Consider the following 25,048-nt stretch of genomic DNA (forward strand, 5'->3'; position numbering starts at 1 on the left):
ACGACAAGAGATCCAATCAGTACAGTACCGTAAGGTTGAAGGGAGAGAGGGAGATTATTCACACAGCGGCCAAGGACACGCTAACCTTAAGTACTGCTGATGAAACTGACAACACTGATGATACAGCAGCTGTGAGGACACCACCACGTAACACTGCTCTCTCTACCCACCCTCAGCCCTCAGCACATGTAGGTCACTGGCTCCCTGGGAGAGAATGGAACAGCACAGACCATGCACTGACAGTGCACTGACACTTAGCGCCTTTATCCAAAGCGCTTTACAGCGGCCTCTCATTCACCCATTCACACACACATTCACATACCAATGGCAGCAAGCTACCATGAAAGGCGCTGGCCCGCTCACTGGGAGCAATTTGGGGTTGAGTGTCTTGCCCAAGGCAGGGTTCCCAAACCTTCTGAAACATCAAATTCAAGCACCTTTCAAGGACTTTCAAGACTCAATTCCCTCAAATTCAAGGACCCAACACGGCATAGTTTGAGACAGATCTAGATGAAAATGTATATAATAGGAACTATCCGCTCACAGACAACAATTACATGTTTGAATGTAGAGGTTTGAATGTAGAGGCTTGAACACTAGATGGTCTCTTGCCTTCTCTACCACAGCACAGCAAAACAATATATTTTGAAATATGTGTAAAGTTACTGTGTTAAGTTAAGCAATACAGAGACGTATCTACTATAATTACGTACATAACATTTTTTTTTTTTAATACATTTTTTTTTGAGAGAGAGAGAGAGAGGGGGGGGGGAATTCAAGCACCTTCAATGACCCATGTCTATTTTCAAAAACCTTTAAGGCCTTGATTTTTTTTTCTCAAATTCACAAACTTTCAAGGATTTCAAGGACCCATGGGAACCCTTCGACATGTGGCCAGCCAGGGCTCGAACCGCCAATCTGCCAACCTTGCGATCATTAGACGTGGGCTCTACCTCCTGCGCCACAGCCGCCCCAACTTTCATAAGACGTAAGACATTCAGCCTGTTCCCACCTCCACCACAGGTTCATACAGTAAACCCAGTCAATAACAAAGCAAAAAGAACCAGTTCGCAGTACACCTTCTTTCTATCTTTACACTCACCGGCCACTTTATTAGCTACACCTTTTCAACTGCACGTTAACACAAATATCTAATCAGCCAATCATGTGGCAGCAACTCAATGCATTTAGGCATGTAGACATAGTCAAGACGATCTGCTGAAGTTTAAACCAAGCATCAGAATGGAAGCGAAAGGTGATTTAAGTGACTTTGAACGTGGCATAGTTGTTAGTGCCAGACGGGCTGTTTTGAGTATTTCTGAAAGTGCCGACCTACTGGGATTTCCCCACACAACCATCTCTAGGGGTAACAGAGAATGGTCAGAAAAAGAGAAAATATCCAGTGAGCGGCAGTTCTCTGGGCGAAAATGTTGGTGGTGGTGTAATGGTGTGGGGGATATTTTCATGGCACAAACCTTCAGCAACTGTGTGATGTTATTATAATGTCAATATGGACCAAAATCTCTGAGGAATGTTTCCAGCACCTTGTTGAATCTATGCCACGAAGAATTAAGGCAGTTCTGAAGGCAAATGAGGGGGTCCAACCCAGTACTAGCAAGGTGTACCTAGTAAAGTGGCCGGTGAGTGTGTATCTGAATGCCCAACTCACTTCCTTCCTGCTACTTCATCTAGTAGTGTCGTGAAAAAACACAATAGTTGATGGAACTCATCAGCAAACACTGTTGTTTTCTGCCATCAGAGTTCTATGGAACATGAGTATTCTAGTCTATGACACTACAGAAACGTTACCTCTCATCTCTGAATGGAACAGCATATGTGTGACACGAAAAAAGCTTGACAAAATGCGCAAGATGAAAAAGCCACGAATTTACATGGAACAAACCAGATTGACCTGCTAGAACAACGTGACACATTTTCCATCGAGACAGGAGGCAGATTTTACGTTAAATCGGGATTGAGACCAGAGAGAAAAATGTGTCTACTATATCTAGGACAGGGAAAGACAGACTTCTACATATTGTAAAGGGGGTGGAGTTGCTTGCCCTGGTCCAGGATTAAATCACACTTAGTCTAGGGTCACTTATCTGATTAGTAATCTGCGTCCATATCTGCGTTCCGCCGGTGGAACTCTCTCCCTCAACCACTCAGAGACTCACCCTCACTCTCCATTTTTAAATCCCACCTCAAAACCTACCTGTTCTCCCATGCATACACGTTCCCTACCCCTAACCATCTCCATGTGAGCTCGCCTAATGCATCGATTCAACGTATGCATACTCATTGAACTTTAATTATTACGAAACAAACGATACCAATCCGATACGTCATACCGTCAAAATGTTTACAATACTGTGATATTATACTCATACTTTACTATACTATCCTTTCACTAAACAATACACTTATGGAACCTACTCTTCATGGATCATTTTAGGAGCTAGAAGACCCCGCAAAGGTGTTTGATTGTCAGCCAGTCACCTGTTTCTTGTTATAGTCTTTCAGTGCTGACTCAAAGCCCTCCTCCAGCCTCTCAAACACCATCCACACATCGTTGCTCCACCAGATCTGTGAGCTGGTAAGTGAGACCTGAGCAGGGTAGTCCAACACCCACTGCTCCCTGGACCTGTCCTCGTACACGGACACAGCCTGCTCCAGGTGGCCCCTCACACACTCCCTCATGGTGCTCTCCAGAGAGGTCAGCCACACCTCCACCTGACACACAACCACATAGACGACAGCAGGGGTTTTGTAGAATGATTAGGGTAATTGATTGTATAATATTTTTTTTACATGAATAGGTTGTATTAGCGTATTACGGTCATCTTACCGGACCAACACAGTGGCAGGGTGTTTGGAACGGGACATATTCCATCTCTTTGCTGTACATCCCCACTGCAACATTATTGGAATCCAGTCCTTCTTCTTCAGAGAATTCAAGATCCGCCATATTATCAAATAATTTTGAGAGGTGGCATGTGACCTGTAAATTGAAGAGCAATGATGTAATTTATCTTTATCCTATTGATCGGAGCAGTCGAAGTAAAAAAATAATAATATATATAATCTGACTGTACCTCTTTAGGACGACTCCCTTTTGAGAGGATGTCAAGTAAGTCAGCTGAGGAGACAAAGTAAAAGCGAGCAAACACAAGTCTCTTTGTCTCCAGATACTCAGCCAGAGCCTTTTCACACAGCGCCAATCTGGAACAGAAAACAGCAGTTCAACACTGAGATCCAATGGTCAAATCTTGGAATTCTAAATAGAGTAGGAATGACCAAATTCTACAAACATTTCGATATAAGATTATTATAGGTTATATGAATATATTATAATAGGTGTTATATAAGATTATAATAGGTGTATACAATTGGAACCTTTTCTGGAGATCCTCTAGTTTCTCAAACAGACATGGTTTATTCGTGGTCTCAATGACATTCCTTGTCTTGGCGCAATCACGCATCAAGTCCTTCAGAGAAAACATGCAGCAGTATATACCATGCATCACATGAACAAGAATGAGCAATTTCATCGATTGTCTTTTCAATTCAAAGGTAACAATAATAATAATAATAATAATAATAATAATAATAATAATAATGCATTTTATTTGTATAGCACTTCTCATTCAAAAGAATCTCTGAGTGCTACAGAGTAAAAAAAAAAAAAAAGGCTAAAAAAATAATAATTTACAAACATAGTAAAACAATTAAAATAAAAAAATCACAAGAATGAACACAGGTTCAACAGTCAAAGGCCTTGTTGTAACAGCAGATAGAGACCTGGAAGTGGGTGTCGATGGCCTGGAACCTGCGTGCGTCGGAGGGCCGCTGGTGGCGGAGGTCCTCTGAGGCTGTGAAGACGCTCTGCAGGTGGGCCCAGGTCCTCTGCACCTCCAGCCAGACCAGCAGGGCCGAGTCTGCCACCGCCAGCCGGGCCTGCAGCCCCGCCACCTGGGGCAGAACGTGCTGCACATGCTGACTCTGAGAGACGCCCTGCAGCTGCACCTGGGAGGCCAGAGGTCAGAACATACTAGATTACACTCTACTACTGAATACCACCACATACCTAGGACCTCTGTACTGTCAGCTGCTTTAGATACGTTTCTGCTAAATGGCACGTTTTATTATTGTTGTTGTTGTTGTTGTTATTATTAATAATAATAATTATTATTATTCATTATTATTAATAATCATAATCATAATCATAATTATAATAATATTAGTGTGAGTGTTCACAAGTAGGTAAATTGCTAGACAATAAGCCACTGCTTGAATTTGATACCCTTTTGATGTTTTCAGGTCTCCACTCTGCAGTCTCCAGTGAGAGGGAGGAGCTGCTAGTTTGTTTACAGTGAGAGAGAGGAGCTGCTAGTTTGTTTACAGTGAGAGAGAGGAGCTGCTAGTTTGTTTACAGTGAGAGAGAGGAGCTGCTAGTTTGTCTCCAGTGAGAGAGAGGAGCTGCCAGTTTGTTTACAGTGAGAGAGAGGAGCTGCTAGTTTGTTTACAGTGAGAGAGAGGAGCTGCTAGTTTGTTTACAGTGAGAGAGAGGAGCTGCTAGTTTGTTTACAGTGAGAGAGAGGAGCTGCTAGTTTGTTTACAGTGAGAGAGAGGAGCTGCTAGTTTGTTTACAGTGAGAGAGAGGAGCTGCTAGTTTGTTTACAGTGAGAGAGAGGAGCTGCTAGTTTGTCTACAGTGAGAGAGAGGGGGGGTATTCCATCAACATCGCTAAAAGAAAATCCAGGTTTAGTCTGACAAGTCTCGCGAGAGTTCCTAAAAACATCCAGGCATATTCTGACAAGTCTCGCGAGAGTTATCCAAAATAAGCCAGGATTTTCCTTTAGCGACGTTGATGGAATGCCCCCAGGAGCTGCTAGTTTGTTTACAGTGAGAGAGAGGAGCTGCTAGTTTGTTTACAGTGAGAGAGAGGAGCTGCTAGTTTGTCTACAGTGAGAGAGAGGAGCTGCTAGTTTGTTTACAGTGAGAGATAGGAGCTGCTAGTTTGTCTCCAGTGAGAGAGAGGAGCTGCTAGTTTGTCTACAGTGAGAGAGAGGAGCTGCTAGTTTGTTTACAGTGAGAGAGAGGAGCTGCTAGTTTGTCTCCAGTGAGAGGGAGGAGCTGCTAGTTTGTTTACAGTGAGAGAGAGGAGCTGCTAGTTTGTTTACAGTGAGAGAGAGGAGCTGCTAGTTTGTTTACAGTGAGAGAGAGGAGCTGCTAGTTTGTCTACAGTGAGAGAGAGGAGCTGCTAGTTTGTTTACAGTGAGAGAGAGGAGCTGCTAGTTTGTTTACAGTGAGAGAGAGGAGCTGCTAGTTTGTTTACAGTGAGAGAGAGGAGCTGCTAGTTTGTTTACAGTGAGAGGGAGGAGCTGCTAGTTTGTTTACAGTGAGAGAGAGGAGCTGCTAGTTTGTTTACAGTGAGAGAGAGGAGCTGCTAGTTTGTTTACAGTGAGAGAGAGGAGCTGCTAGTTTGTTGACAGTGAGAGAGAGGAGCTGCTAGTTTATTTACAGTGAGAGAGAGGAGCTGCTAGTTTGTTTATAGTGAGAGAGAGGAGCTGCTAGTTTGTCTCCAGTGAGAGAGAGGAGCTGCTAGTTTGTTTACAGTGAGAGGGAGGAGCTGCTAGTTTGTTTACAGTGAGAGGGAGGAGCTGCTAGTTTGTTTACAGTGAGAGAGAGGAGCTGCTAGTTTGTTTACAGTGAGAGGGAGGAGCTGCTAGTTTGTCTCCAGTGAGAGAGAGGAGCTGCTAGTTTGTTTACAGTGAGAGAGAGGAGCTGCTAGTTTGTTTACAGTGAGAGGGAGGAGCTGCTAGTTTGTTTACAGTGAGAGAGAGGAGCTGCTAGTTTGTTTACAGTGAGAGGGAGGAGCTGCTAGTTTGTCTCCAGTGAGAGAGAGGAGCTGCTAGTTTGTTTACAGTGAGAGAGAGGAGCTGCTAGTTTGTCTACAGTGAGAGAGAGGAGCTGCTAGTTTGTTTACAGTGAGAGAGAGGAGCTGCTAGTTTGTCTCCAGTGAGAGAGAGGAGCTGCTAGTTTGTCTCCAGTGAGGGGAAGAGGTTGAAGAGGAGAGCTTTCAGCCCAGCAGATGTGGTATACCAACAAAGACCCTCAGAGAGCAACAATACCCATCCTCCCCCACCAGCAATAAATCAGTTGACTCTATAGTTGTGGCTTCCTCCTCTTAGCTCTATAGTAGAGACAGCCAGAGAGCAGAGCACCTCCTCCCTGCACTCTCCTCTCTGTTCAACACTGTGTCAGCAACACCTAAAAAGAACACTTTGAATAGCTTTAGCTGTTACTGTACCTGCAAAACTATAATATAATTAGTATTAAAGTATTTAACATATTCTACTCATTCTACTCATGACACATAGCAACGGCTGAAATGTACCTGATGGTCCTCTAGAGTGTCTAATAGTTCCACATCACATTTCAGAAGAGGCACTGAGGTTCCATAATGAACCTCATATGAGAACTCCATCGTTGCCCATGTCTGACTAATCTCAGTTAAGACCTGAGACAAAAAGAGGAAAGACAAACAAAAAACAACAAACATGAATACTTTCTGCTACTACATACACTCAATACTATACTATACTAATAGGGCAATTTGCTCTCAAAACAGCCTCAATGATTCGTGGCATTGATTCCACAAGATGTTGGAAACATTCCTTGGAGATTCTGGTCCGTGATGACACGATTGCATTGTTTACGCAATTCCTGACGATTTTTCAGGTGCACTTTCAAGCTGTGAATCTTCAGTTCTACCACATCCCAAAGGTGTTCTATTGGATTCTTCATTAGAAGACGGGTACATTGTGGCCATGAAGGGATGCACATGGTCAGCAACAACACTCAAATAGGCTGTGGCATTCAAGCATTGATTGATTGGTATTAACAGGCCTTAAGTGTGCCAAGAAAACATCCCCCACACCGTTACACCACCTGAATGAATGGGAAGGTGTACAGGTGTACTGCCTTTCACCATATAAATTGATAAGCGATATGAGTAACCTTCTCAATCGCCATCTCCTTGACCGCCTTTTCTACGATGTTGCGGACTTCCTCTTCGAACAAGTGGAGCTCCAGGGCCAGGAGGTTTTCCAGGGTAGTCCCGTCTGTCATAGTGATGTCCACCTGCACAGGAGAGAGAGTACCGTCTCACAGCATCAAGCAAACATGCACTTCCCTAGGCCTTTTATTTCAACACTTCAGCCGCTTTCTGGGGTCAAACGCCCCCCTCTGTTATTTCAACACTTCAGCTTTTATTTCAGCCGCCTCTGGGGTCAAACGCCCCCCTCTTTAAAATGCTAACCTGCTATTTACACACAACGACCACTAGTTGGCCGCTTGTAAATTAGCCTGCTTCCTACACAGAAAAACTGCAAAATAGCTTCATACTAGCTTATCCTGAAGTGATTTTGAAAATGTAAGGATACTGGGGTGGTAGAACGCACATATCTGGGAAAAGTCATGAAAGGAGGGTCCTGAAATTTGATCCAGCGCAAAGTTAGAACACTTTGTTTTTTACTCACATCATGGCTGATTAAGTGTTAACCCGTACTGTAAGACCTACGTATGTATTCATTCACCTTGGTGGTTCTGATGAGCTGTTCCCAGTGGCGTTCTCGTACAGCCTGGTTCTGCAGCTCGCCGACAGCCCTTAGTGACGTCAACAGGTTCTTCACGTGCCGGTCCAGCCCAGAGTACACGGCCCACGCCCGAGCTTCTTTGTCAAGCTTCCACATGTCCTACACCAACAGAAGGTAGGTAAAACACAATTAGTTATTAGGACATCTGTTCCCAGTACTGATGGTGGATGAGAAGAGCAAGGCAGCAGAAGTGGTGGTGGTGATGTGATGTGGTAGGTGACCTCACCTTGGCAAACCTCCTCAATTCTGCATCCATCTGGTGGACGTTTATCTCCCTCCACTTGGTCATTGTCCAGTCCTCCACACTGCACTGCATAGATAAAGATGCACCAAGCAGAAGTGAACGGGGGGTGTGCGGGCGCCTAATGAGGACATTTGGAGGCTGCGGGGCAGCGCTGGTGTTTAAACACTCACAGACAGACACACAACTTTCCAGCCCTTCTTTCAGTCGTGACATATTGGGAGTTTCTACAGCAGCAGTTTGGCTGCTCACCTGAACATACACGGCCATGTCCCAGAGCTGCTTGAGGACAATGAGCTCTCTTCGGCAGAGTTTGAGTTCTCTGTAGTCGGGGATCATGACGTCAAACAGGTTACTGGACTCCTGTAGCTCCACTATCTCTTTCTCCAAGGCTCTGATCTCTTTGTCGGACTAGACAGTAGCACATGAAAATAATTCTGAATGAATATACAGATTTCACCTCGTTTGAATGGAAAATACTGTTTGAATATGAAATATTAGAACACTCACTTTCTCCAGACTGGTGTATGGCTTCACCGCATTGTAACTGAAGGGTGCTTCAGTCCTGAACCTCTCTCTGAATTTGTTCTGTTTCAACTGTGGCGTGGGAAACAGAAATCATGTGTGATCAAATTACTTGTGTGGATACTGAACAAGTGATCATTTGTATAACATAGGATAAAGACCTTTGGAATTATATTTGTCACATTGTCATGTATCTGTGTATTGTCTTGTTTTGTATTGTATTGCAATGTTGCGTAATTTTGCTGTGCCTGCTTATCTTGTATTGTCTTGCTCTGTCTTGTATTGTCATGTAGTGTGTTGCCTGTTGTGTCGTTTTGTTATGCTTGCTGATGTTTTTAATGACACTACACCATTCATTGTGTAATAGCCTGCTCAGGGACTACAGATGGAAATTAGCTCATGAGCTAACTCTGGCGCATTGACATTGATGTGGAAACTGATTTGTTGATTAATGTGCACTGTCCCTGGTAAATAAATAAATAAAATAAATAAATAAACAAAGGTCCACTCGTGGGTTAAAGAACCTGTTGATTCACCTCAAAAGCCGTGCACTGCTTTCGTATAACTGCCACTTCAGCGTTCTGTAGAGGCGCCACCTCATGCCTGACTGACAGAGCCAGCTTCTTAGCACCACTCCACTTCTCAGGGAGATCCTACAGTGACACCAGTGTTATACATATGACATGTAGTGTTATTCATATTACGTAGTATTATACCAATATTCAGTGGCAGGATGGCTATTATTGCCAGAGAAAACACACGATATACAGTTGTGCAGTTGGGGTTTAGAATAAGTTTGCGATAGAACACAAGTGTTATTTACAAATGTGGTCCTCTGTGGTTTAGTTGGTAGAGCATTGTGCTGGATAAGGTTATGGGTTTGATTGGAACATAATATGAAACATACCAAACACAGTACATGCACTCACTCTACTGTCAGTCACTTTGGTTAAAAGCATCAGTATACAGTATACCACTCCACTGAATGCATTATTGTTTAAATGCGTCTCATGGACTTGAGAATGCATCAATGGTATTTCACCTCATCTTCACTACAGGACATCTCCTCACCTCCAGTTTGGAGTAGACCTGTTCTGGCATGGCCTCTCTGTAGCACTCCAGTAGAGCGATGGTGTCCTTGAGCGGCTCAAACAGCCTGTCTGTGGCCACCTGTCTGTCTCTCACAGCCAGGAGATGGCCCATGACCTGTACCAGGCCCCGGTGGTCCCCCTCAGACACAGGCTGGCCCAGACCCTCAACTGTGGTTCTGACAAAGTCTTCCAGGTCATCAAGACTGGGGATTAAAACATGTTGACACTGTATAAATCACAACTGTATTGCTGCTCCAATATAACAAAATAAAAATAAAATTGTCATGCAATCAACTTGTTAATCAATTGTTGGAATGTGGTATTTTTTGCTCTAGGCACAGGGTCAGCCATAGTCAGTGCCCCTGGAGCAATTAGGTGTTACGTGCCTTGCTCAAGGTCACAGCGGCAGTGGTAGGCACCTTAAATATGATGCCAGCAACCCTCCAGTCACCAGCTCACATGCAGCTCCCTTCCTGAGGCGGGGATCGAACCAGCGACCTTACGATTGCTCGCAGGCCTCTCTGACCTCTCACCTCTAACCTCTAGACTAGCTGCCTCTCTAACCTCTAACCTCTAGACTAGCTGCCTCTCTAACCTCTAACCTCTAGACTAGCTGCCTCTCTAACCTCTAGACTACCTGCCTCTCTGACCTCTAACCTCTAGACTACCTGCCTCTCTGACCTCTAACCTCTAGACTAGCTGCCTCTCTAACCTCTAACCTCTAGACTAGCTGCCTCTCTAACCTCTAGACTACCTGCCTCTCTAACCTCTAGACTACCTGCCTCTCTAACCTCTAGACTACCTGCCTCTCTAACCTCTAGACTACATGCTCTCTAACCTCTAGGCTACCTGCCTCTCTAACCTCTAGACTACCTGCCTCTCTAACCTCTAGACTACCTGCCTCTCTAACCTCTAGACTTCCTGCCTCTCTAACCTCTAGACTACCTGCCTCTCTAACCTCTAGACTACCTGCTCTCTAACCTCTAGGCTACCTGCCTCTCTAACCTCTAGACTACCTGCCTCTCTAACCTCTAGACTACCTGCTTCTCTAACCTCTAGACTACCTGCCTCTCTAACCTCTAGACTTCCTGCCTCTCTAACCTCTAGGCTACCTGCCTCTCTGACCTCTAGGCTACCTGCCTCTCTGACCTCTAGACTACCTGCCTCTCTGACCTCTAGACTACCTGCCTCTCTGACCTCTAAACTACTTGCCTCTCTAACCCTTTAACTACCTGCCTCTCTAACCTCTAGGCTACCTGCCTCTCTAACCTCTAGACTACCTGCTTCTCTGACCTCTAGGCTACCTGCCTCTCTGACCTCTAGACTACTTGCCTCTCTGACCTCTAGGTTACCTGCCTCTCTAACCTCTAGGTTACCTGCCTCTCTAACCTCTAGACTACCTGCCTCTCTAACCTCTAGACTACCTGCCTCTCTAACCTCTACCTGCCTCTCTAACCTCTAGACTACCTGCCTCTCTAACCTCTAAACTACCTGCCTCTCTGACCTCTAGGCTACCTGCCTCTCTGACCTCTAGACTACCTGCCTCTCTAACCTCTAGGCTACCTGCCTCTCTGACCTCTAGGTTAGCACACCAGCACACCTGATTCAACTAATCAAGTACAAAGCAATTATGATTTGACCTGACCTCTGACCTCTAGACTACCGCCGCCCCCCGATTTACCATCAGGTAGGCTAAGTAAGCTACTGAGTGCTACAGTGATAATACTGAAACGACGCCATTGAACAAATTGTTAACAGACTGTAGAATGAAACATAGTCAATCCTAAGATACAAGTTATTGTAACAATGAATTATGCAGGAACAATGATAGGAATCTCACCTGTCGGTGACATATGTCACAAGATGCTCTTTGAACATCCAGCTCCACTTCTTCACGACGTTTAGAAGACTGATCTTGAATGACTTGATATCTACTCTAAACCATCCCCCGAACACTCTGAAATCTTCAAGCTTGCTGATCTCTGCATACAGGTCTTCATAATAATCGATCTGGAAAAATGAGACATGAATCACATAAGAATTCACTGGCAACCGGCTATCGAATCGTGAGAACGTCTGCAAAAGTAGTCTGCGCAAGTTCACCTGCTTCTTGAACTTGTCGATGGTGGGAGGATCCTCTGGGAACACGTCCTCTCCATAGCCCTCCAGCTCCTCAGGGGTTAACACGTGGCCATACAGCAGAAACTGCCGGAGGAACTCCGCTCTGTCGTCCAGCCAAAGGCTGCTGTAGCAGTCCATCGTCCTCTGGTACTCCAAGGCCTTCTTAATGACGTCCTCCACCCGCTCCATCACTTCCTGCCTCAGCTCCAGGAGATCCAGCAGTTCCTCCATGTCGTCCTAGTGGATCGGTTGGATAACAGGTGGAAACGGGACTAGACAGTTTTTCTTAAAAAAGATTCTGAGTGGGGCAGTCCCACTCATACTTTTCATTTTATTGGACAGATACAGTGAAGACAGCCAGGAAAGTAAGGAGAAGAAGGGAGAGAGGGCATGTCAGCAGGGCATGGACCGGATTCTAACCCATGCCGACATGGGCATAATGTGTGCACTGTAGACCGCGGTGCTAGACCACTGGACCACCCCAGGCCACAGGACTAGACAGCTTTGAAGGATTCTAGTAGGAGTCACAAAGTGACAAAATAAATCAGCAACATTTTCCCCTTGAAAGGTAAAATACCAGTACAACGTGTATCCCAATCCTTCCATTACCTGATAGTGGTCCATAGCCAGGTGAGGTGCCACCCTCTCCACCCACCCTGACGTCTTAAACACATCTTCCATCAGACCCTCCACCAGCTCGTAGAGGCCGTCTCCAGCGTCTGGCTTCAGAGAGGGGAGGAAGGTCACCTGGGAGGAGCTCAGCACCATGCGGGCCTCCAACAGAGGAGCCGCCTGACGTGGAGCGACCGCCTCCATGTTCTCCACAAAGAACTCCAGAGAGCTTCTGACGGAACTGAAGAAGCCCTCCACCACCATCTCGTCCACATACTCCAGGTACGACCGCCAAGACTCCAAAGCAGGGTCGGCACGGAAAAGGGACATGTTTTCCTGATCCAATCAATATGAGGAATTAGGAATTATGAGGAGTATTGATGCAATAGTAACATAGTTTGAATTCCAGGGGAGTTCAGGGAGCCCCACAAAAACCTCTATGTGACAACAGCTGGTGAAAGCGGGAACAAGTCGGCGAACGACCAAAATGTTTTGACTTTTATTCTGAAAAATGTAAATAAATGTCTGCGTTGTTGAAAATCAATAACACACTCGCTAATCAGGTAAAATAGGCAAAATCAGGCAAAATACTGCAATGCAATGGATTCAGTGAGTAATCCCCACTACTACCTAGTTGGGATTACTCACCGAATCCATTGCAATGTTTCGGCTTGACTAGCGAGTGTGTAACTGATTTTCAACAACGCTGACATTTATTTACATTCTTCAGAATAAAAGTAAGAGTCATAAAAAAAAAATCTGCTGTCAATCGCCCCCCCCCCATAAGAACTGAAATGTCTATCTTGTCCCCCCCTAAAAGAAAAAAGCTAAATGATCTACGTTGGGCTTCCCCAAGAGTCTAAGTATAATTAATATTATAATTTGTATAATTCAAACAAAGACTAGTAATGCACTAAAATATCAGTGGAGTTTATAATGATGGGCACACAAACAATGAAACGTTCCATACATATCAAGTTATAGCCTATACCTCAAATATATTTGAGTAACCCAGGGGTTAACTGCATCATCTGCTAATGTCAACAGAGAAGAAATACCTGTAAACAATATATGTGGACCCAGTGTGAATTACGGACAGGTGCTTTATGCTTCTATGCCATTAGTCACCCCAGCGTTTGTTGGAGACAAATCGGAAGTCAGAGAGCTTATTGGAGGTTTTACAGTACAGTACGTACCTGTACCAGTTTGTGAATGGTGTGTCCGTCCCTCTGAATGAGGCTGTATCTCCTGTTCACACGGTCCCCCCTGTCTTCCATTAGAAGAAGAGTGTCTCTCTTGTTGTCCTTCCTGCAGAACATGGCCTGCGTGCTCCATCCTCTCATCAGGGTCTGAATGGCGTCACAGTTGTCCTTGGTCTTCTGCACTCGCCTCTCCAGGCTGTGGACCGCGTCCTCCGTGGCGCTGATGTAGCCCCAGCAGTCCGGGTCCTTCCATGTGAGGTCTGTCTCTGCCCTGTACAGCTGCATGTCCACGGTCACCAGCTCAGCTCTGATGAGAGGAAGCTCCACCTGCAGTACTGTCTGCTTCAGCTTGTTGTACCACTGGACCAACAGCTGCAGACTGCCTACGTACTTGGCAAAGAAAAAGAACGAATACAATCAGTGATCATGGTTGGTGGTATTGAGTCGGTTCTGAAATTCATCCATTTATCTAGCTGGTTTCCAACCTTTATGAACAAGTGTCTCTTCTCAAACACAGCCATCGCAGCATCGGGGATGTTGATCTGATCAAGCATGTGAAGGTGGTTCACATCTCTCAAGACTGCTACCAGCTAGCATGAAAACAGGAACAGTCAATCAAACTCAATCTGGCAAATAAACACATCATACTCTTTGAAGATATTCAAAGGGCAAGTCAATTTCAACGAACAGTTTAGCGAAACTAGTGGCGCAACTCTAACTAGGATTTGTCCTCCATACGCGTATAACACAACATTACCTTTGGATGGAAGTTGACTGAGAGGTGTCCAGATGCTGCATCTCTGTTGATGAGGGGCTGATCCAGGTTGAACTGGCAGGCCTGGTCAAGGCCACTGCACCAGTCTGTGTAGACATCCTCCTCGTACTGGTCTAGGAGAGTAGACATCTCCATATGCATGTGGTACAGTGCCTCCATCTCTGCCCCCACTATGGACCTGGGAAGAAGTATAAATGCAGTAAAATCTGTCACGGCCCATAAGATTAGTCAGGGTTCCCACACCTTCTGAAACATCAAATTCAAGCACCTTTCAAGCACCTTTCAAAGGACTTTCAAGACTCAATTCCCTCAAATTCAAGGACCCAACACGGCATAGTTTGAGACAGAACTAGTTTACGAGCTAAGTAAAACATTTTTTAATATTCTTTTCTTTCTTTTTTTTGATAGAGAGAGAGAGAGGGGGGAATTCACGCACTTTCAATGACCCATGTCTATTTTCAAAAACTTTTAAGACCTTGATTTCTTTTTCTCAAATTCACAAACTTTCAAGGACCTCAAGGACCTGTGGGAACCCTGATTAGTTGTAAGCAATACTTACATGTCAAGCACAAATCTGAAACAGTCCCAGGGTGTTTGAATTCGGTCCCGCAGCATTTTTGCCCACTTTAAGGCTCCAGACATTGGAGGCATGTTCTTGGTCACCAAAGGCAGACCACTCTCCATCTGTAAAACATCAATAATTCACATACATTACATAATGAGAACAATTCACAGCAGGAGTGATGACATATTGAATATACAGCACATTTCATGTATTTCAATGGTTCTTACATGATGTAGCTGGGAGTTATACAGGTCTTTGCATTTTTCTAACTCCTCTCTGAAGAGTTGTAGCAAGACGAGAACCTTGGGGCTGAAGATCTGCTTGATAAGACTTCTTTCCAGGAAAGGTCCAAAGACAGCTAACAGCTTTAATTAAGTACAAATCAAAATTAGATGATATTAATGACATGGTCATCCTCATCATCATCATCATCATCATCATGGTTATGGCCCAATCCCATTTCAAATGTTTACCCCTACCCCTCGTTTTGGAGTGCCACTCGCTTTTGGGCTTGCCCCTCGGAACAGAGTTACAAGGGGTAGTGGCTGAAAATCTTCCCCTATGAAATAGGATAACCCTTCAAAACCCTGATACGTCATCAGTATCATAGAAAAGCATTGATGCTCACGATTCGTTCACAACTTAAAAAAGAACAATGCTTCATTATCAGGCCAGTTCATGACAGAATAGCGGTGCTCTGTAGGCTAGTAACCCGTGCTCCTACCCTGCCAGTCTGCACTGATATTAGAGGAGCGGTAACAACAGTGCAACAAACTTCGCGGCTGGACTTTAGTTACATTTCGTGGAGGCGTCATCAAAGGGGGGACATCAAAGGGGGGTAATGCGACATAGAAATATATCAAAATGCAGGACTATCCTGCACAAATCAACATTAAAACATGTAACGTTAGATAGCTAACGTTAGACACACAGCTATCGGCACACATCGGCATAACAGCGATTTTTAAATTAATAATAATACTTTTTTTTTATTAAATCTTTATTAACAAGGAAAATAATTACATTTGTGGCTTTCTTTTGTTGCTAGAGTGATCTCCAGTATCCTGCCGATGATTCGCAAGGCATTCTGGGATTTCCCATAACACTCTGTTTGTAACTCTGTTTGGAGGGCTATGTAGCCATGCCACTTAGCCCTACCCATACACAATAGAGGAATTGGGACACACCTACCCCTACCCTATACGTGAACGCGCAAAACGGAGGGGTGGGGCCAAGGGCTGAAATGGGATTGGGCCTATTTGTCTTACCTTGAAAGCTGATTCTAATCCTGAGCAATCATGGAAGGCCAAGCAAAGAATGGAGGCAAGACGGGAATCAAAGTCTACAATTCTTTCTTTGAAATCTTCATAGTCACTTTCAAACTCCTGTAACAACGTCAACCAACAAAATAATTTGTGAACTAGAAATAATGATACAACTTAGTAATGAAATTGCACTTCCTTGACCACAATGTGTGACACAGTCTGATAATTTGGTCCGCATGTCGGCAACCAATCAAAATGTTCAGACTTTTGTTTTGAAACACAGAACTATGTTTCAACGTTGTTGAGAATCGCTAGTCAAGCCAAAATACTGCAACGCAGTGGATTGGGTGAGTAATCCCCACTGCTACCTAGTTAACTATAACAGTACTTTACATTGTTAGCAGGCTCACAAAACAAGCTGTGTTAGTTGACTACCGATGTGTCATTGATTTTCAACAACGTGGAAATGTATTCATTTTTTTTTAAAGAAAAGCCTGATCATTACATCAGATCCCGATATGAGGACCTAAGCAGTAGAATGTGTCACATATAATATCCAAGCTATAGCTATATCAGGTAGGAATGATATGCCATTTTCTCAAATGATGACTCTCATCAATTGATGTATGTGATTTGTGTCCAAAAATGGCAAGGTACAGTAGATGTTGTCATGTTGCTAGGCTTTGACTTTTACTGCGAGAAACTGACATAGCTTACTGATTAGTTCCATGTTGGCAATCACACTTCTTTACTGTTTGAGCATCTTATCTACAATACTGTAGGTATGCAGATCAAAGTAAGATATGGCACTGAATTACCTTTCAATTATATTATATGGCTCTCAGAATAACCAGCAGCATTTTCTCTAACAACACTGACTAAACCAACATGGGGTATCTGATCAGAGAGAGGGAGAGATACAACCCTGACTAAACCAACATCCTGGATCTGCTCCTGATCAGAGGTGGTCAACATGGTAACTTGTTGTCATAAACACATCAATCTAGTAACACAACGCAATCTGTGACAGAAGACTCATTATAGAAATTCTGAACCAGGGATCTGAAAGGCCAAACATTACCTGAGTGCTGTAGTCAAGTGGGTTGTATTCACTGTCCTTAAACACATTGCAGTGATCTAGGAACTCTCTGTGCATCTGAGAGGCCTGTTCACTGTAGACCTTCCCTTTGACTCCACCAAACTCCAGCTTCTCCAACCTTTGAAACTCAAGCATGATCTCAAAAAGGTCCTGAAAAGCCACACAAAAAACCCAGAATATCATTCATCTGGGATTCAAAAAGCAGTCAACAGTCATCCCACCACTTTTTGGGGTAAACAGGTGAGTGATGGAGCTGGAGAAATGTAACCACTCTAATTCCTAAACGGAGCTATGGATGAAGGACTGAACATCTGTGAGAACAAAAATAGTTTTAACTCCGTTTTGAAGTTACACAGTGTTTGTATACAATTACATTTTTACAAACAATGGAGTAAAACAATTAGGATAGTCCCTTTAAATCAAACGTATTGCAATGAAATGAACATCGGACATTTTTCAGTACAGAAGTCCTCACCTCTATCTGTAGTACACGATCGTGGAAACGGTTGAACCGTGTAAACACCATGGAGGAAGGAAAGTCCCAGTGTGCATGTTTGGCAAGGCTTGCCAACTTCTCTCGCAGGTTGTGAAAACTCTCCCTGAAACATCTAAAGACGTTCAGCACCACGCGTAGCCCCACCAGGCCCTCCTCTGGGTCGTCCCTAAACAGCTGCTCAACAGAGAGGTAGTCTGTGGCCTAGAGGGAAGAGAGGTTACTTCTTGATGAGTTTCTTGATGAGTTTTTTCAAACCATCTGCTTAGCTGGGGTTTGAAAGGGTTTGATCTAGGATTCAGTCTCACTAAGTATTGTTTAATTGTGGTCCTAAATTCCATCTCAGAAAGCTTACGTCTTGAATGAGTAGATTGCACAGTTCCTGAAGCAGCACCACAGTGTGTGCTGGCGTGCTATATGATGGACAGTGGGTCCAGATGAGGAAGAGGAGGTGGAACAGAGGAGGAATGAACGTTTCAACATGTTGGAACTCCTCCTTTTCCAGTTGAGACAGTAGTAAACGCAGCGGCCGCAGATGGAGTTCAACATCTTGGGCCTCTTGTAGCGCTTCAGCAGGCAGAAGACAACAGTCAGACTCACCTTCTCAAGAGACAACTTCACTATAGTGGCATGGCCATATGTCAGGACCCGTCTATATCGACAGAAAACCTTGCCTTTAGGTTAAACACGATGGAACACATTGACATCACATGACATATCGACACAATTCCTTACCTTTCAAAACATCTCCTATCAGAGTTTTGAAAGTAGGGTAATAGCTACTCTCCGCCATTTCTAAACACTTCACCATCTTCTGGACAATAGGACTCTGGAGCTATGACAGGGGATACATTTGATTTGTCAAGAATGTTGAAAGGCTACCTGGGATCATACAGTATGTTGACATACAGAACGGCATGTCATTTGATGGACAGGACTCACCTGCTGATAGATGCAGTTAATATTGACCTTCCTGGATACCCAGAAGTTCAGCTCAGCACTGGGCCCTGGGTTCAACCCCTTCAGAAGAAGCTCAGCAGAATCCTCTTTCAAAACCTTTTGGATCAGATGGGTCCAGCTGATGACCATGGACTCAATGGCATGGACCACTGTCCTGTCATGGCTGTCCTGCCTGGTTTATACAATGAAACAATAGAGGGGACTTATAAAACACACTTCATTTTATAGCCTAAAATCCCTCAAAAGCATTGAACTACTGCAGTACCCCAGAAACAGTAAATGCTTTATCAGCATCCTTTATCACGATGTGGTGTATATCTTACATCTTGATGGTACTCTGAGAATTTTCGATCCTGGCTGTTGCTGTTGGAATGGGCAGGAGTGTTTTCCCTAGAAACTGGCCCCTGACAACCGACGTCTTGTTTCTCATGTTCTCTACATGTCGGCTGATATCTTGAGACATCAGATTTGGCCACATCTGATGGTTGCTCTTGTTTGACAGAAGTGGCACACAAACCTTGACAAAGAAGATTTAGCAAAATATCTATGCATGTATTTGGAAAAAATGTGTCATGTATACTATCAATGTACAGCTGCAATAATTCATAACTATTCTGTTCTTTTTCATTTTGTTTACAGACTAAGTAGTCGGGTCCAAGGGGGAAATGATTTACCTGTTCAACAGCGTATGCCAGCTGTGGAAGTACTGATGGTGAGACCGACCCAAACAGTAACCTTTTCCTGCAGTTCTCAAAGTTGATGGACACAGCTTTCTTTTTGAGAACATAAAATGCTTGGTTTTTAGCAGTAGCAGGTGAGACCTATAGTAGGAGATAGAAACATGAGAGTTTCTAATATGTTTATATGTATAATATGTCAGGTTATACAGTAGCCTCTAGCTTAAGTTCAGTATTCAGGCCTACACACAGGCTCCTTATAAACATATATATCTATATCTTCACAAGCAGTCTTACCTCCGTAGAAGCAACGAGAGCACCAGACGAGGTTGAGGTCAAAAACAGAATTTGACTGGGCCTTTCAAAAAAGCTTTGAAGAACTGTCTGATTTTCCTCTATTGTTACATACTTCTCCCATGTTTTTTTTCTCACTTGCAATATGCGACAGACTTTTTCCCCTATAAACTTTGCTCTGTCGTCCTCGGAGAATGGGAGAACGTTCTCCTCGTCAGACATGGCTTTGCCTGTTTTTTGCTTCTCACACGTTTGCGCTACAATGTATCAATATTTCAATACTACAATTAAATGTATCAACGCTTCAGACTGACAGACGTGCACGCTGTCACGCGCGAGCTCCACAGATCGTCCTCTGAAGTCGGTCATGTTAGGGGGCGGGGCAGGTGTCGTTTCCTTGGCGACGAATGGTCCCGTCATATATTATATTTAAGGAAGCCCTTTCCCGCCATCAACAAAATAGAATCTGACTGACTGAAAGTCTTATTTTGGTAGTTGATCAAGTTAGATGGTCAAAAGATGGTTTGGACCATAGTCCAATAGATATAATAATAGATATAATCCGATAGATCGAGAGAGAGAAAGAGAGAAAGAGAGAGAGAGAGAAAGAGAGAGAGAGAGAGAGAGAGAGAGAGAGTGATTGAGTGTGTGTGTGTGTGTGTGTGTGTGTGTGTGTGTGTGTGTGTGTGTGTGTGTGTGTGTGTGTGTGTGTGTGTGTGTGTAAATGTTAAGCAATGTTATAAAAGTCTAAAGAGTATCACAAATCTGTATAGAAGTTATTTAAGTACACATGTTACTGTTGGATTGAGTTGTCAAGCTTAAAAGATGAAAGAGGTGATGCATTCTTTAATGTATCGAACCCAGTAGCTTTCTATCCATGTTAATTCATGCAACTTAAAAAGGCTTGAAGTTTAAAACGTTTAAATAGTACCAAAACTCTGAATGGCCATTGGAATTAATCGGATTTCAAGCAAATTCAGGCAATAAAATATATGGTAGCCTATGGTAAAAAAAATAATAATAAGTCAAGCTCAAGTTACACAAGTTTGGACATTTAAAAGGTGATTTGAAGTTAATAGGTTGAGTGGTTTAGGCTGTGCACACCGCTTTCAAAGTCTTATTTTGGTAGTAGAAAATGTTTAAAGATGGTTTGCACGATAGATAGATTTGATGGGTAGCCTATTTGAAAGAAAGTGAGACAGCCATATCATGGTAGTGGTAGATAGATCTGAATATCCAAATTCTATTCTAAATATCTCTTCTCATCCTGACACCACGTCCGGTTCTGTTTCATCTGGGCCAGGATGATCCTGTGTTTAGGATGTGTGTGTACAATGTTGTCCGTGGCAACAGCTCTTTGACAAGGTCTGAACTCTCACCCTGTCCTGGTTGTGCCACTGGTCAGGGTAGATAATGGGAGGAAATAGCAAAGTTATTGCAGATCTGAGTTCAAACCATGGTATTCGTCGGTCGTGTTTGTGAGCAATTATACCACAAAGGTTATAGAAATTGTTCGCCTATATGCATGACATTTTAGATACAAGCTGTTCCCAAAAGAGTATTGTATTGTATCACATATTTCATCATTAAACATTTTGTTTAAAAAAACATTGTCAGCTACAGTATGCCAAACACAGGTCATGTTTGTACTGCATACACCTTAAATGAACCAGCCTCTTGATCTCCTTTGCTGAGTGAAGATATCATCTGTTGCAAACAGAGTTGCATACAGTATTAATACCAGCATGTGCTGAAAAGGGAAAATGATGCATACTATGAAGTTGGTCGACAATGTATCTATAATTCATAATTTATCTGTAAAATCTGTTTTTATAATTAATTGCAATGATGTATTTCTCTTATTTCCTAAGTCAGTCATCTCACTTACAAAGAGTAGTAGCCTATCTATAAGGGATATGGAAACCTTGCATCATGAATTTCTTGAGATGTAGTCAATAATGTAATTACCTGCAGCAGATAATGACATGTTGTAACATTACCATGCCTTGATTATCTGCATTAGTGTTGTCTGATTAATAACATAGCAACTTGACCTATTTTAGGTCTTGCACACCTAGATGACATGTAGTAATTCTAGGGTAACAGATCATTTCCCCACTCGTCCTAGAAGAGTGTGTGTGGTGGGGATTCTTAACTCACCTTTGTTTGGATACAGGCCCACGCACTCCAAGGATGCCTTCTACAGGACCCTAACCCTCTACAGGACCCTAACCCTCTACAGGACTCTAACCCTCTACAGGACCCTAACCCTCTACAGGACCCTAACCCTCTACAGGACCCTAACCCTCTACAGGACCCTAACCCTCTACAGGACCCTAACCCTCTACAGGACCCTAACCCTCTAAAGGACCCTAACCCTCTACAGGACCCTAACCCTCTACAGGACCCTAACCCTCTACAGGACCCTAACCCTCTACAGGACCCTAACCCTCTACAGGACCCTAACCCTCTACAGGACCCTAACCCTCTACAGGACCCTAACCCTCCACAGGACTCTAACCCTAACCCTCCACAGGACTCTAACCCTAACCCTCTACAGGACCCTAACCCTCTACAGGACCCTAACCCTCTACAGGACCCTAACCCTCTACAGGACCCTAACCCTCTACAGGACCCTAACCCTCTACAGGACCCTAACCCTCTACAGGACTCTAGCCTACAAAGTGACAACAGGGACCACCACTGTGTTCTTTAGAGGGCCTGGGTGATGCTCGTTATCGCTCCATGTTCGTTTGCCTTCTAACCCCAGACTTAATTGCATAACATGGATAGAAGAGAGTTCATCATGAGCAACACTCGTTTTTTTTTATACGTGACAAAATGTTATTTCTCTTAAGTTTTAGGACTTACGGTTTCAGTGTCTTGTGAAAACATGACGATATAAGTGTGTAGGCCTAGGCCTTGTAGGTAAACCACCGCAATAAAGGAAAAGGAAAAGATGATTTGGAACGGCACAAGACTGGTGATGAAGAAGTCGTGAGCTTAGAATGAGAAGGTTCTATCTCCGTTTAGAATGATAAGGTTCTATCTCCGTTTAGAATGATAAGGTTATCTCCGTTTAGAATGATAAGGTTCTATCTCCGTTTAGAATGAGAAGGTTCTATCTCCGTTTAGAATGAGAAGGTTCTATGTTCTATCTCCGTTTAGAATGAGAAGGTTCTATCTCCGTTTAGAATGATAAGGTTCTATCTCCGTTTAGAATGATAAGGTTCTATCTCCGTTTAGAATGATAAGGTTCTATCTCCGTTTAGAATGATAAGGTTCTATCTCCGTTTAGAATGAGAAGGTTCTATCTCCGTTTAGGGCAGTTCAGAGATATTGAGCGTCAACGTTTTTACATTCCATTATGTTTTGTGAGATGGAACCTTTGTATTTTATGAATTACTAACTCAAAAATGTCAACATTTTAAAAATAACACCACACAGGCATTAATAAACACCTAATGGATCAGATTATGTAAAAAACACAATTTTGACAAAAATGGAGATAGAACCTTATAATTCTAAACTCACGAAGTGCCAGTGGGTTCGTCTGTCCTGCAGAGGGCACTGCCTCGTCTCTTATTGGAGACTTCTCTCTCAAGACAGCGCTTGACTGTTATCATGCCATTGCATTGGCGCCGGAATGATCCACTGTAGGCTACTGCAGAGTTGAGACAATTTGGTGAGTTTTTAGACAGTTCATCAGTAAAAATGCGCTATAGTTTGTTTGTGAAAATTGTGTACACCATTATTCAACGTAGCTTAAAGTAATTCTCTACCACGTGTAGTCTACACAGACATGGGCCTATTTGTTGAAAGTAAATAAGACTATCCTATACTGATAGCCTATCTTATTATTAAAAGAAAATGCATCACAATGGTTCGTGCCATAATTCAACCTAAACATTGGGAAAGTTGAGGGTGATAGCTGTCCAGGAGGCTATAGCCGAGCTTCGACAGTCTTGCCGACCTTGGATGTATGTCCATCATAAACTGGAGAGGAAGTAGTAGACTTATTTGTATAGCAAAACATTCAACAAAATGGTGCTTTATAAGACAGATAGAAAGAGAGATAGAGAGATAGATGGGTGGATAGGCACAGTAGCCTCCCAACAAACTTAATGTGGGAGGATGCCTAAACAAACAACAAACAAGACCTATAGCTTATAATAGGTTATATATCACTGGAATTTCGTTACGGTAGATCAGCATGCTAAATCCGGCCCCATACAGGTTTCTCATGAGGCTCCTGCGGTGTTATGTAAGCCCCAGTATGAACACGTGTTCTCCCACACCCGAGACACCCGAGGGATCCCACACCCGAGGGCATCTGCTGATGGATACGTTGTCCTGGGGGACGAAGTAAGCGGCAACACAACAGCCGGCGTTTATCTTGAAAGGCATGTTTTAAGTGTTCCACTGTTGAGATATAAACGATTTAAGGACACCCATTACCTTAACAATTGTAATATAATCCCCCATTGTTTTGTATTCATACTAATAATTTGAACATATGTAGGCTATTTATAATTTTGTCTTAATTCACTGGCTTTAGATTTGGCATGGGGTCAGAGATCCTATGGGCCTTCTGTGAGAGCATCCTGTGAGAGCATCCTGACTGGTAACAGCACCACCACGGTAACTCCACCACGGTAACTGCACCACGGTAACTGCACCACGGTAACTGCACCGCCCTCAACCGCAAAGCGCTGCAGTGGAGCTTCCCTCCATCCAGTACATATCCAATATTTGGCCAAACAGCTATTTTCCTCAAGCAATCAGGCTCCTGGTGAAATGCACTGGAAGAAAACAAAAGATAGTCTCCCCCAAACCATCCCCACTGCATAAATAATATATATAATAATAAATAATATATATTATGACTACCTGCACACTACCTGACTACTTGAACACTACTACTTTAATTGAACTTCTTGTACTGCTTCGTATCCGTACTATATTGCATACTGCCTATTGCATATTGTATACTGCATTTCATCTCATTGTAACCTGCACAGAATTTTTGCACCACCTGACTACTACTTGAACTTCCTGTACTGTATCATATCTGAACTATATCATTGCATACTGTATCATATCTGAACTATATCATTGCATACTGTATCATATCTGAACTATATCATTGCATACTGTATCATATTGAATTTCATGTCATTGTAGCCTGCACAGCATTTTGCATTACTGTTTTACTGCAGTACGACTGGTCCCGCTGTAATACAACTACCATCACTTTATCACTTTATTACCTTATTCTACCTTATTTATTATTAATTACCTTACTTTTTACTTTATTCTATTATTGTTGATTTTCTATTCTGCTGCAATACCAATATCGAAGAACTTGAACCTAAGAATTTTACTTTACGTACATTAGATGTATTAAAAGCAATTCTGATTCTGATCTGATATACCACAAACGGTGTACTGTATCAGCAAAGCCCGG

At 43.3% G+C, this 25,048-nt stretch overlaps 1 protein-coding gene across 1 annotated transcript in view; it reads right to left on the reverse strand.

Annotated features, from left to right (window-relative positions):
• LOC308166881 (dynein axonemal heavy chain 11) overlaps positions 1-19,803 on the reverse strand; it is a gene marked incomplete at both ends in the record, with an annotated part of 92,959 nt that extends 73,156 nt beyond the window's left edge. The window contains 30 exons of the mRNA XM_080541205.1: positions 2,500-2,733; positions 2,849-3,001; positions 3,096-3,222; positions 3,397-3,488; positions 3,802-4,026; positions 6,401-6,523; positions 7,024-7,146; positions 7,602-7,760; positions 7,888-7,971; positions 8,155-8,313; positions 8,413-8,499; positions 8,964-9,080; positions 9,499-9,721; positions 11,359-11,528; positions 11,622-11,876; positions 12,249-12,587; positions 13,448-13,843; positions 13,939-14,043; positions 14,211-14,406; positions 14,788-14,912; positions 15,021-15,158; positions 16,062-16,178; positions 17,140-17,307; positions 17,633-17,854; positions 18,006-18,217; positions 18,386-18,485; positions 18,593-18,782; positions 18,934-19,127; positions 19,285-19,431; positions 19,720-19,803. Coding sequence (XP_080397331.1) covers positions 2,500-2,733; positions 2,849-3,001; positions 3,096-3,222; positions 3,397-3,488; positions 3,802-4,026; positions 6,401-6,523; positions 7,024-7,146; positions 7,602-7,760; positions 7,888-7,971; positions 8,155-8,313; positions 8,413-8,499; positions 8,964-9,080; positions 9,499-9,721; positions 11,359-11,528; positions 11,622-11,876; positions 12,249-12,587; positions 13,448-13,843; positions 13,939-14,043; positions 14,211-14,406; positions 14,788-14,912; positions 15,021-15,158; positions 16,062-16,178; positions 17,140-17,307; positions 17,633-17,854; positions 18,006-18,217; positions 18,386-18,485; positions 18,593-18,782; positions 18,934-19,127; positions 19,285-19,431; positions 19,720-19,803 — 5,064 coding nt within the window. The remainder of the gene's footprint in view (positions 1-2,499; positions 2,734-2,848; positions 3,002-3,095; positions 3,223-3,396; positions 3,489-3,801; positions 4,027-6,400; positions 6,524-7,023; positions 7,147-7,601; positions 7,761-7,887; positions 7,972-8,154; positions 8,314-8,412; positions 8,500-8,963; positions 9,081-9,498; positions 9,722-11,358; positions 11,529-11,621; positions 11,877-12,248; positions 12,588-13,447; positions 13,844-13,938; positions 14,044-14,210; positions 14,407-14,787; positions 14,913-15,020; positions 15,159-16,061; positions 16,179-17,139; positions 17,308-17,632; positions 17,855-18,005; positions 18,218-18,385; positions 18,486-18,592; positions 18,783-18,933; positions 19,128-19,284; positions 19,432-19,719) is intronic.
• Positions 19,804-25,048: the final 5,245 nt, after the last annotated feature.

The sequence above is a fragment of the Nansenia antarctica genome (assembly GCF_963989245.1).
Source record: "Nansenia antarctica genome assembly, chromosome: 10".
NCBI lineage: Eukaryota > Metazoa > Chordata > Actinopteri > Argentiniformes > Microstomatidae > Nansenia > Nansenia antarctica.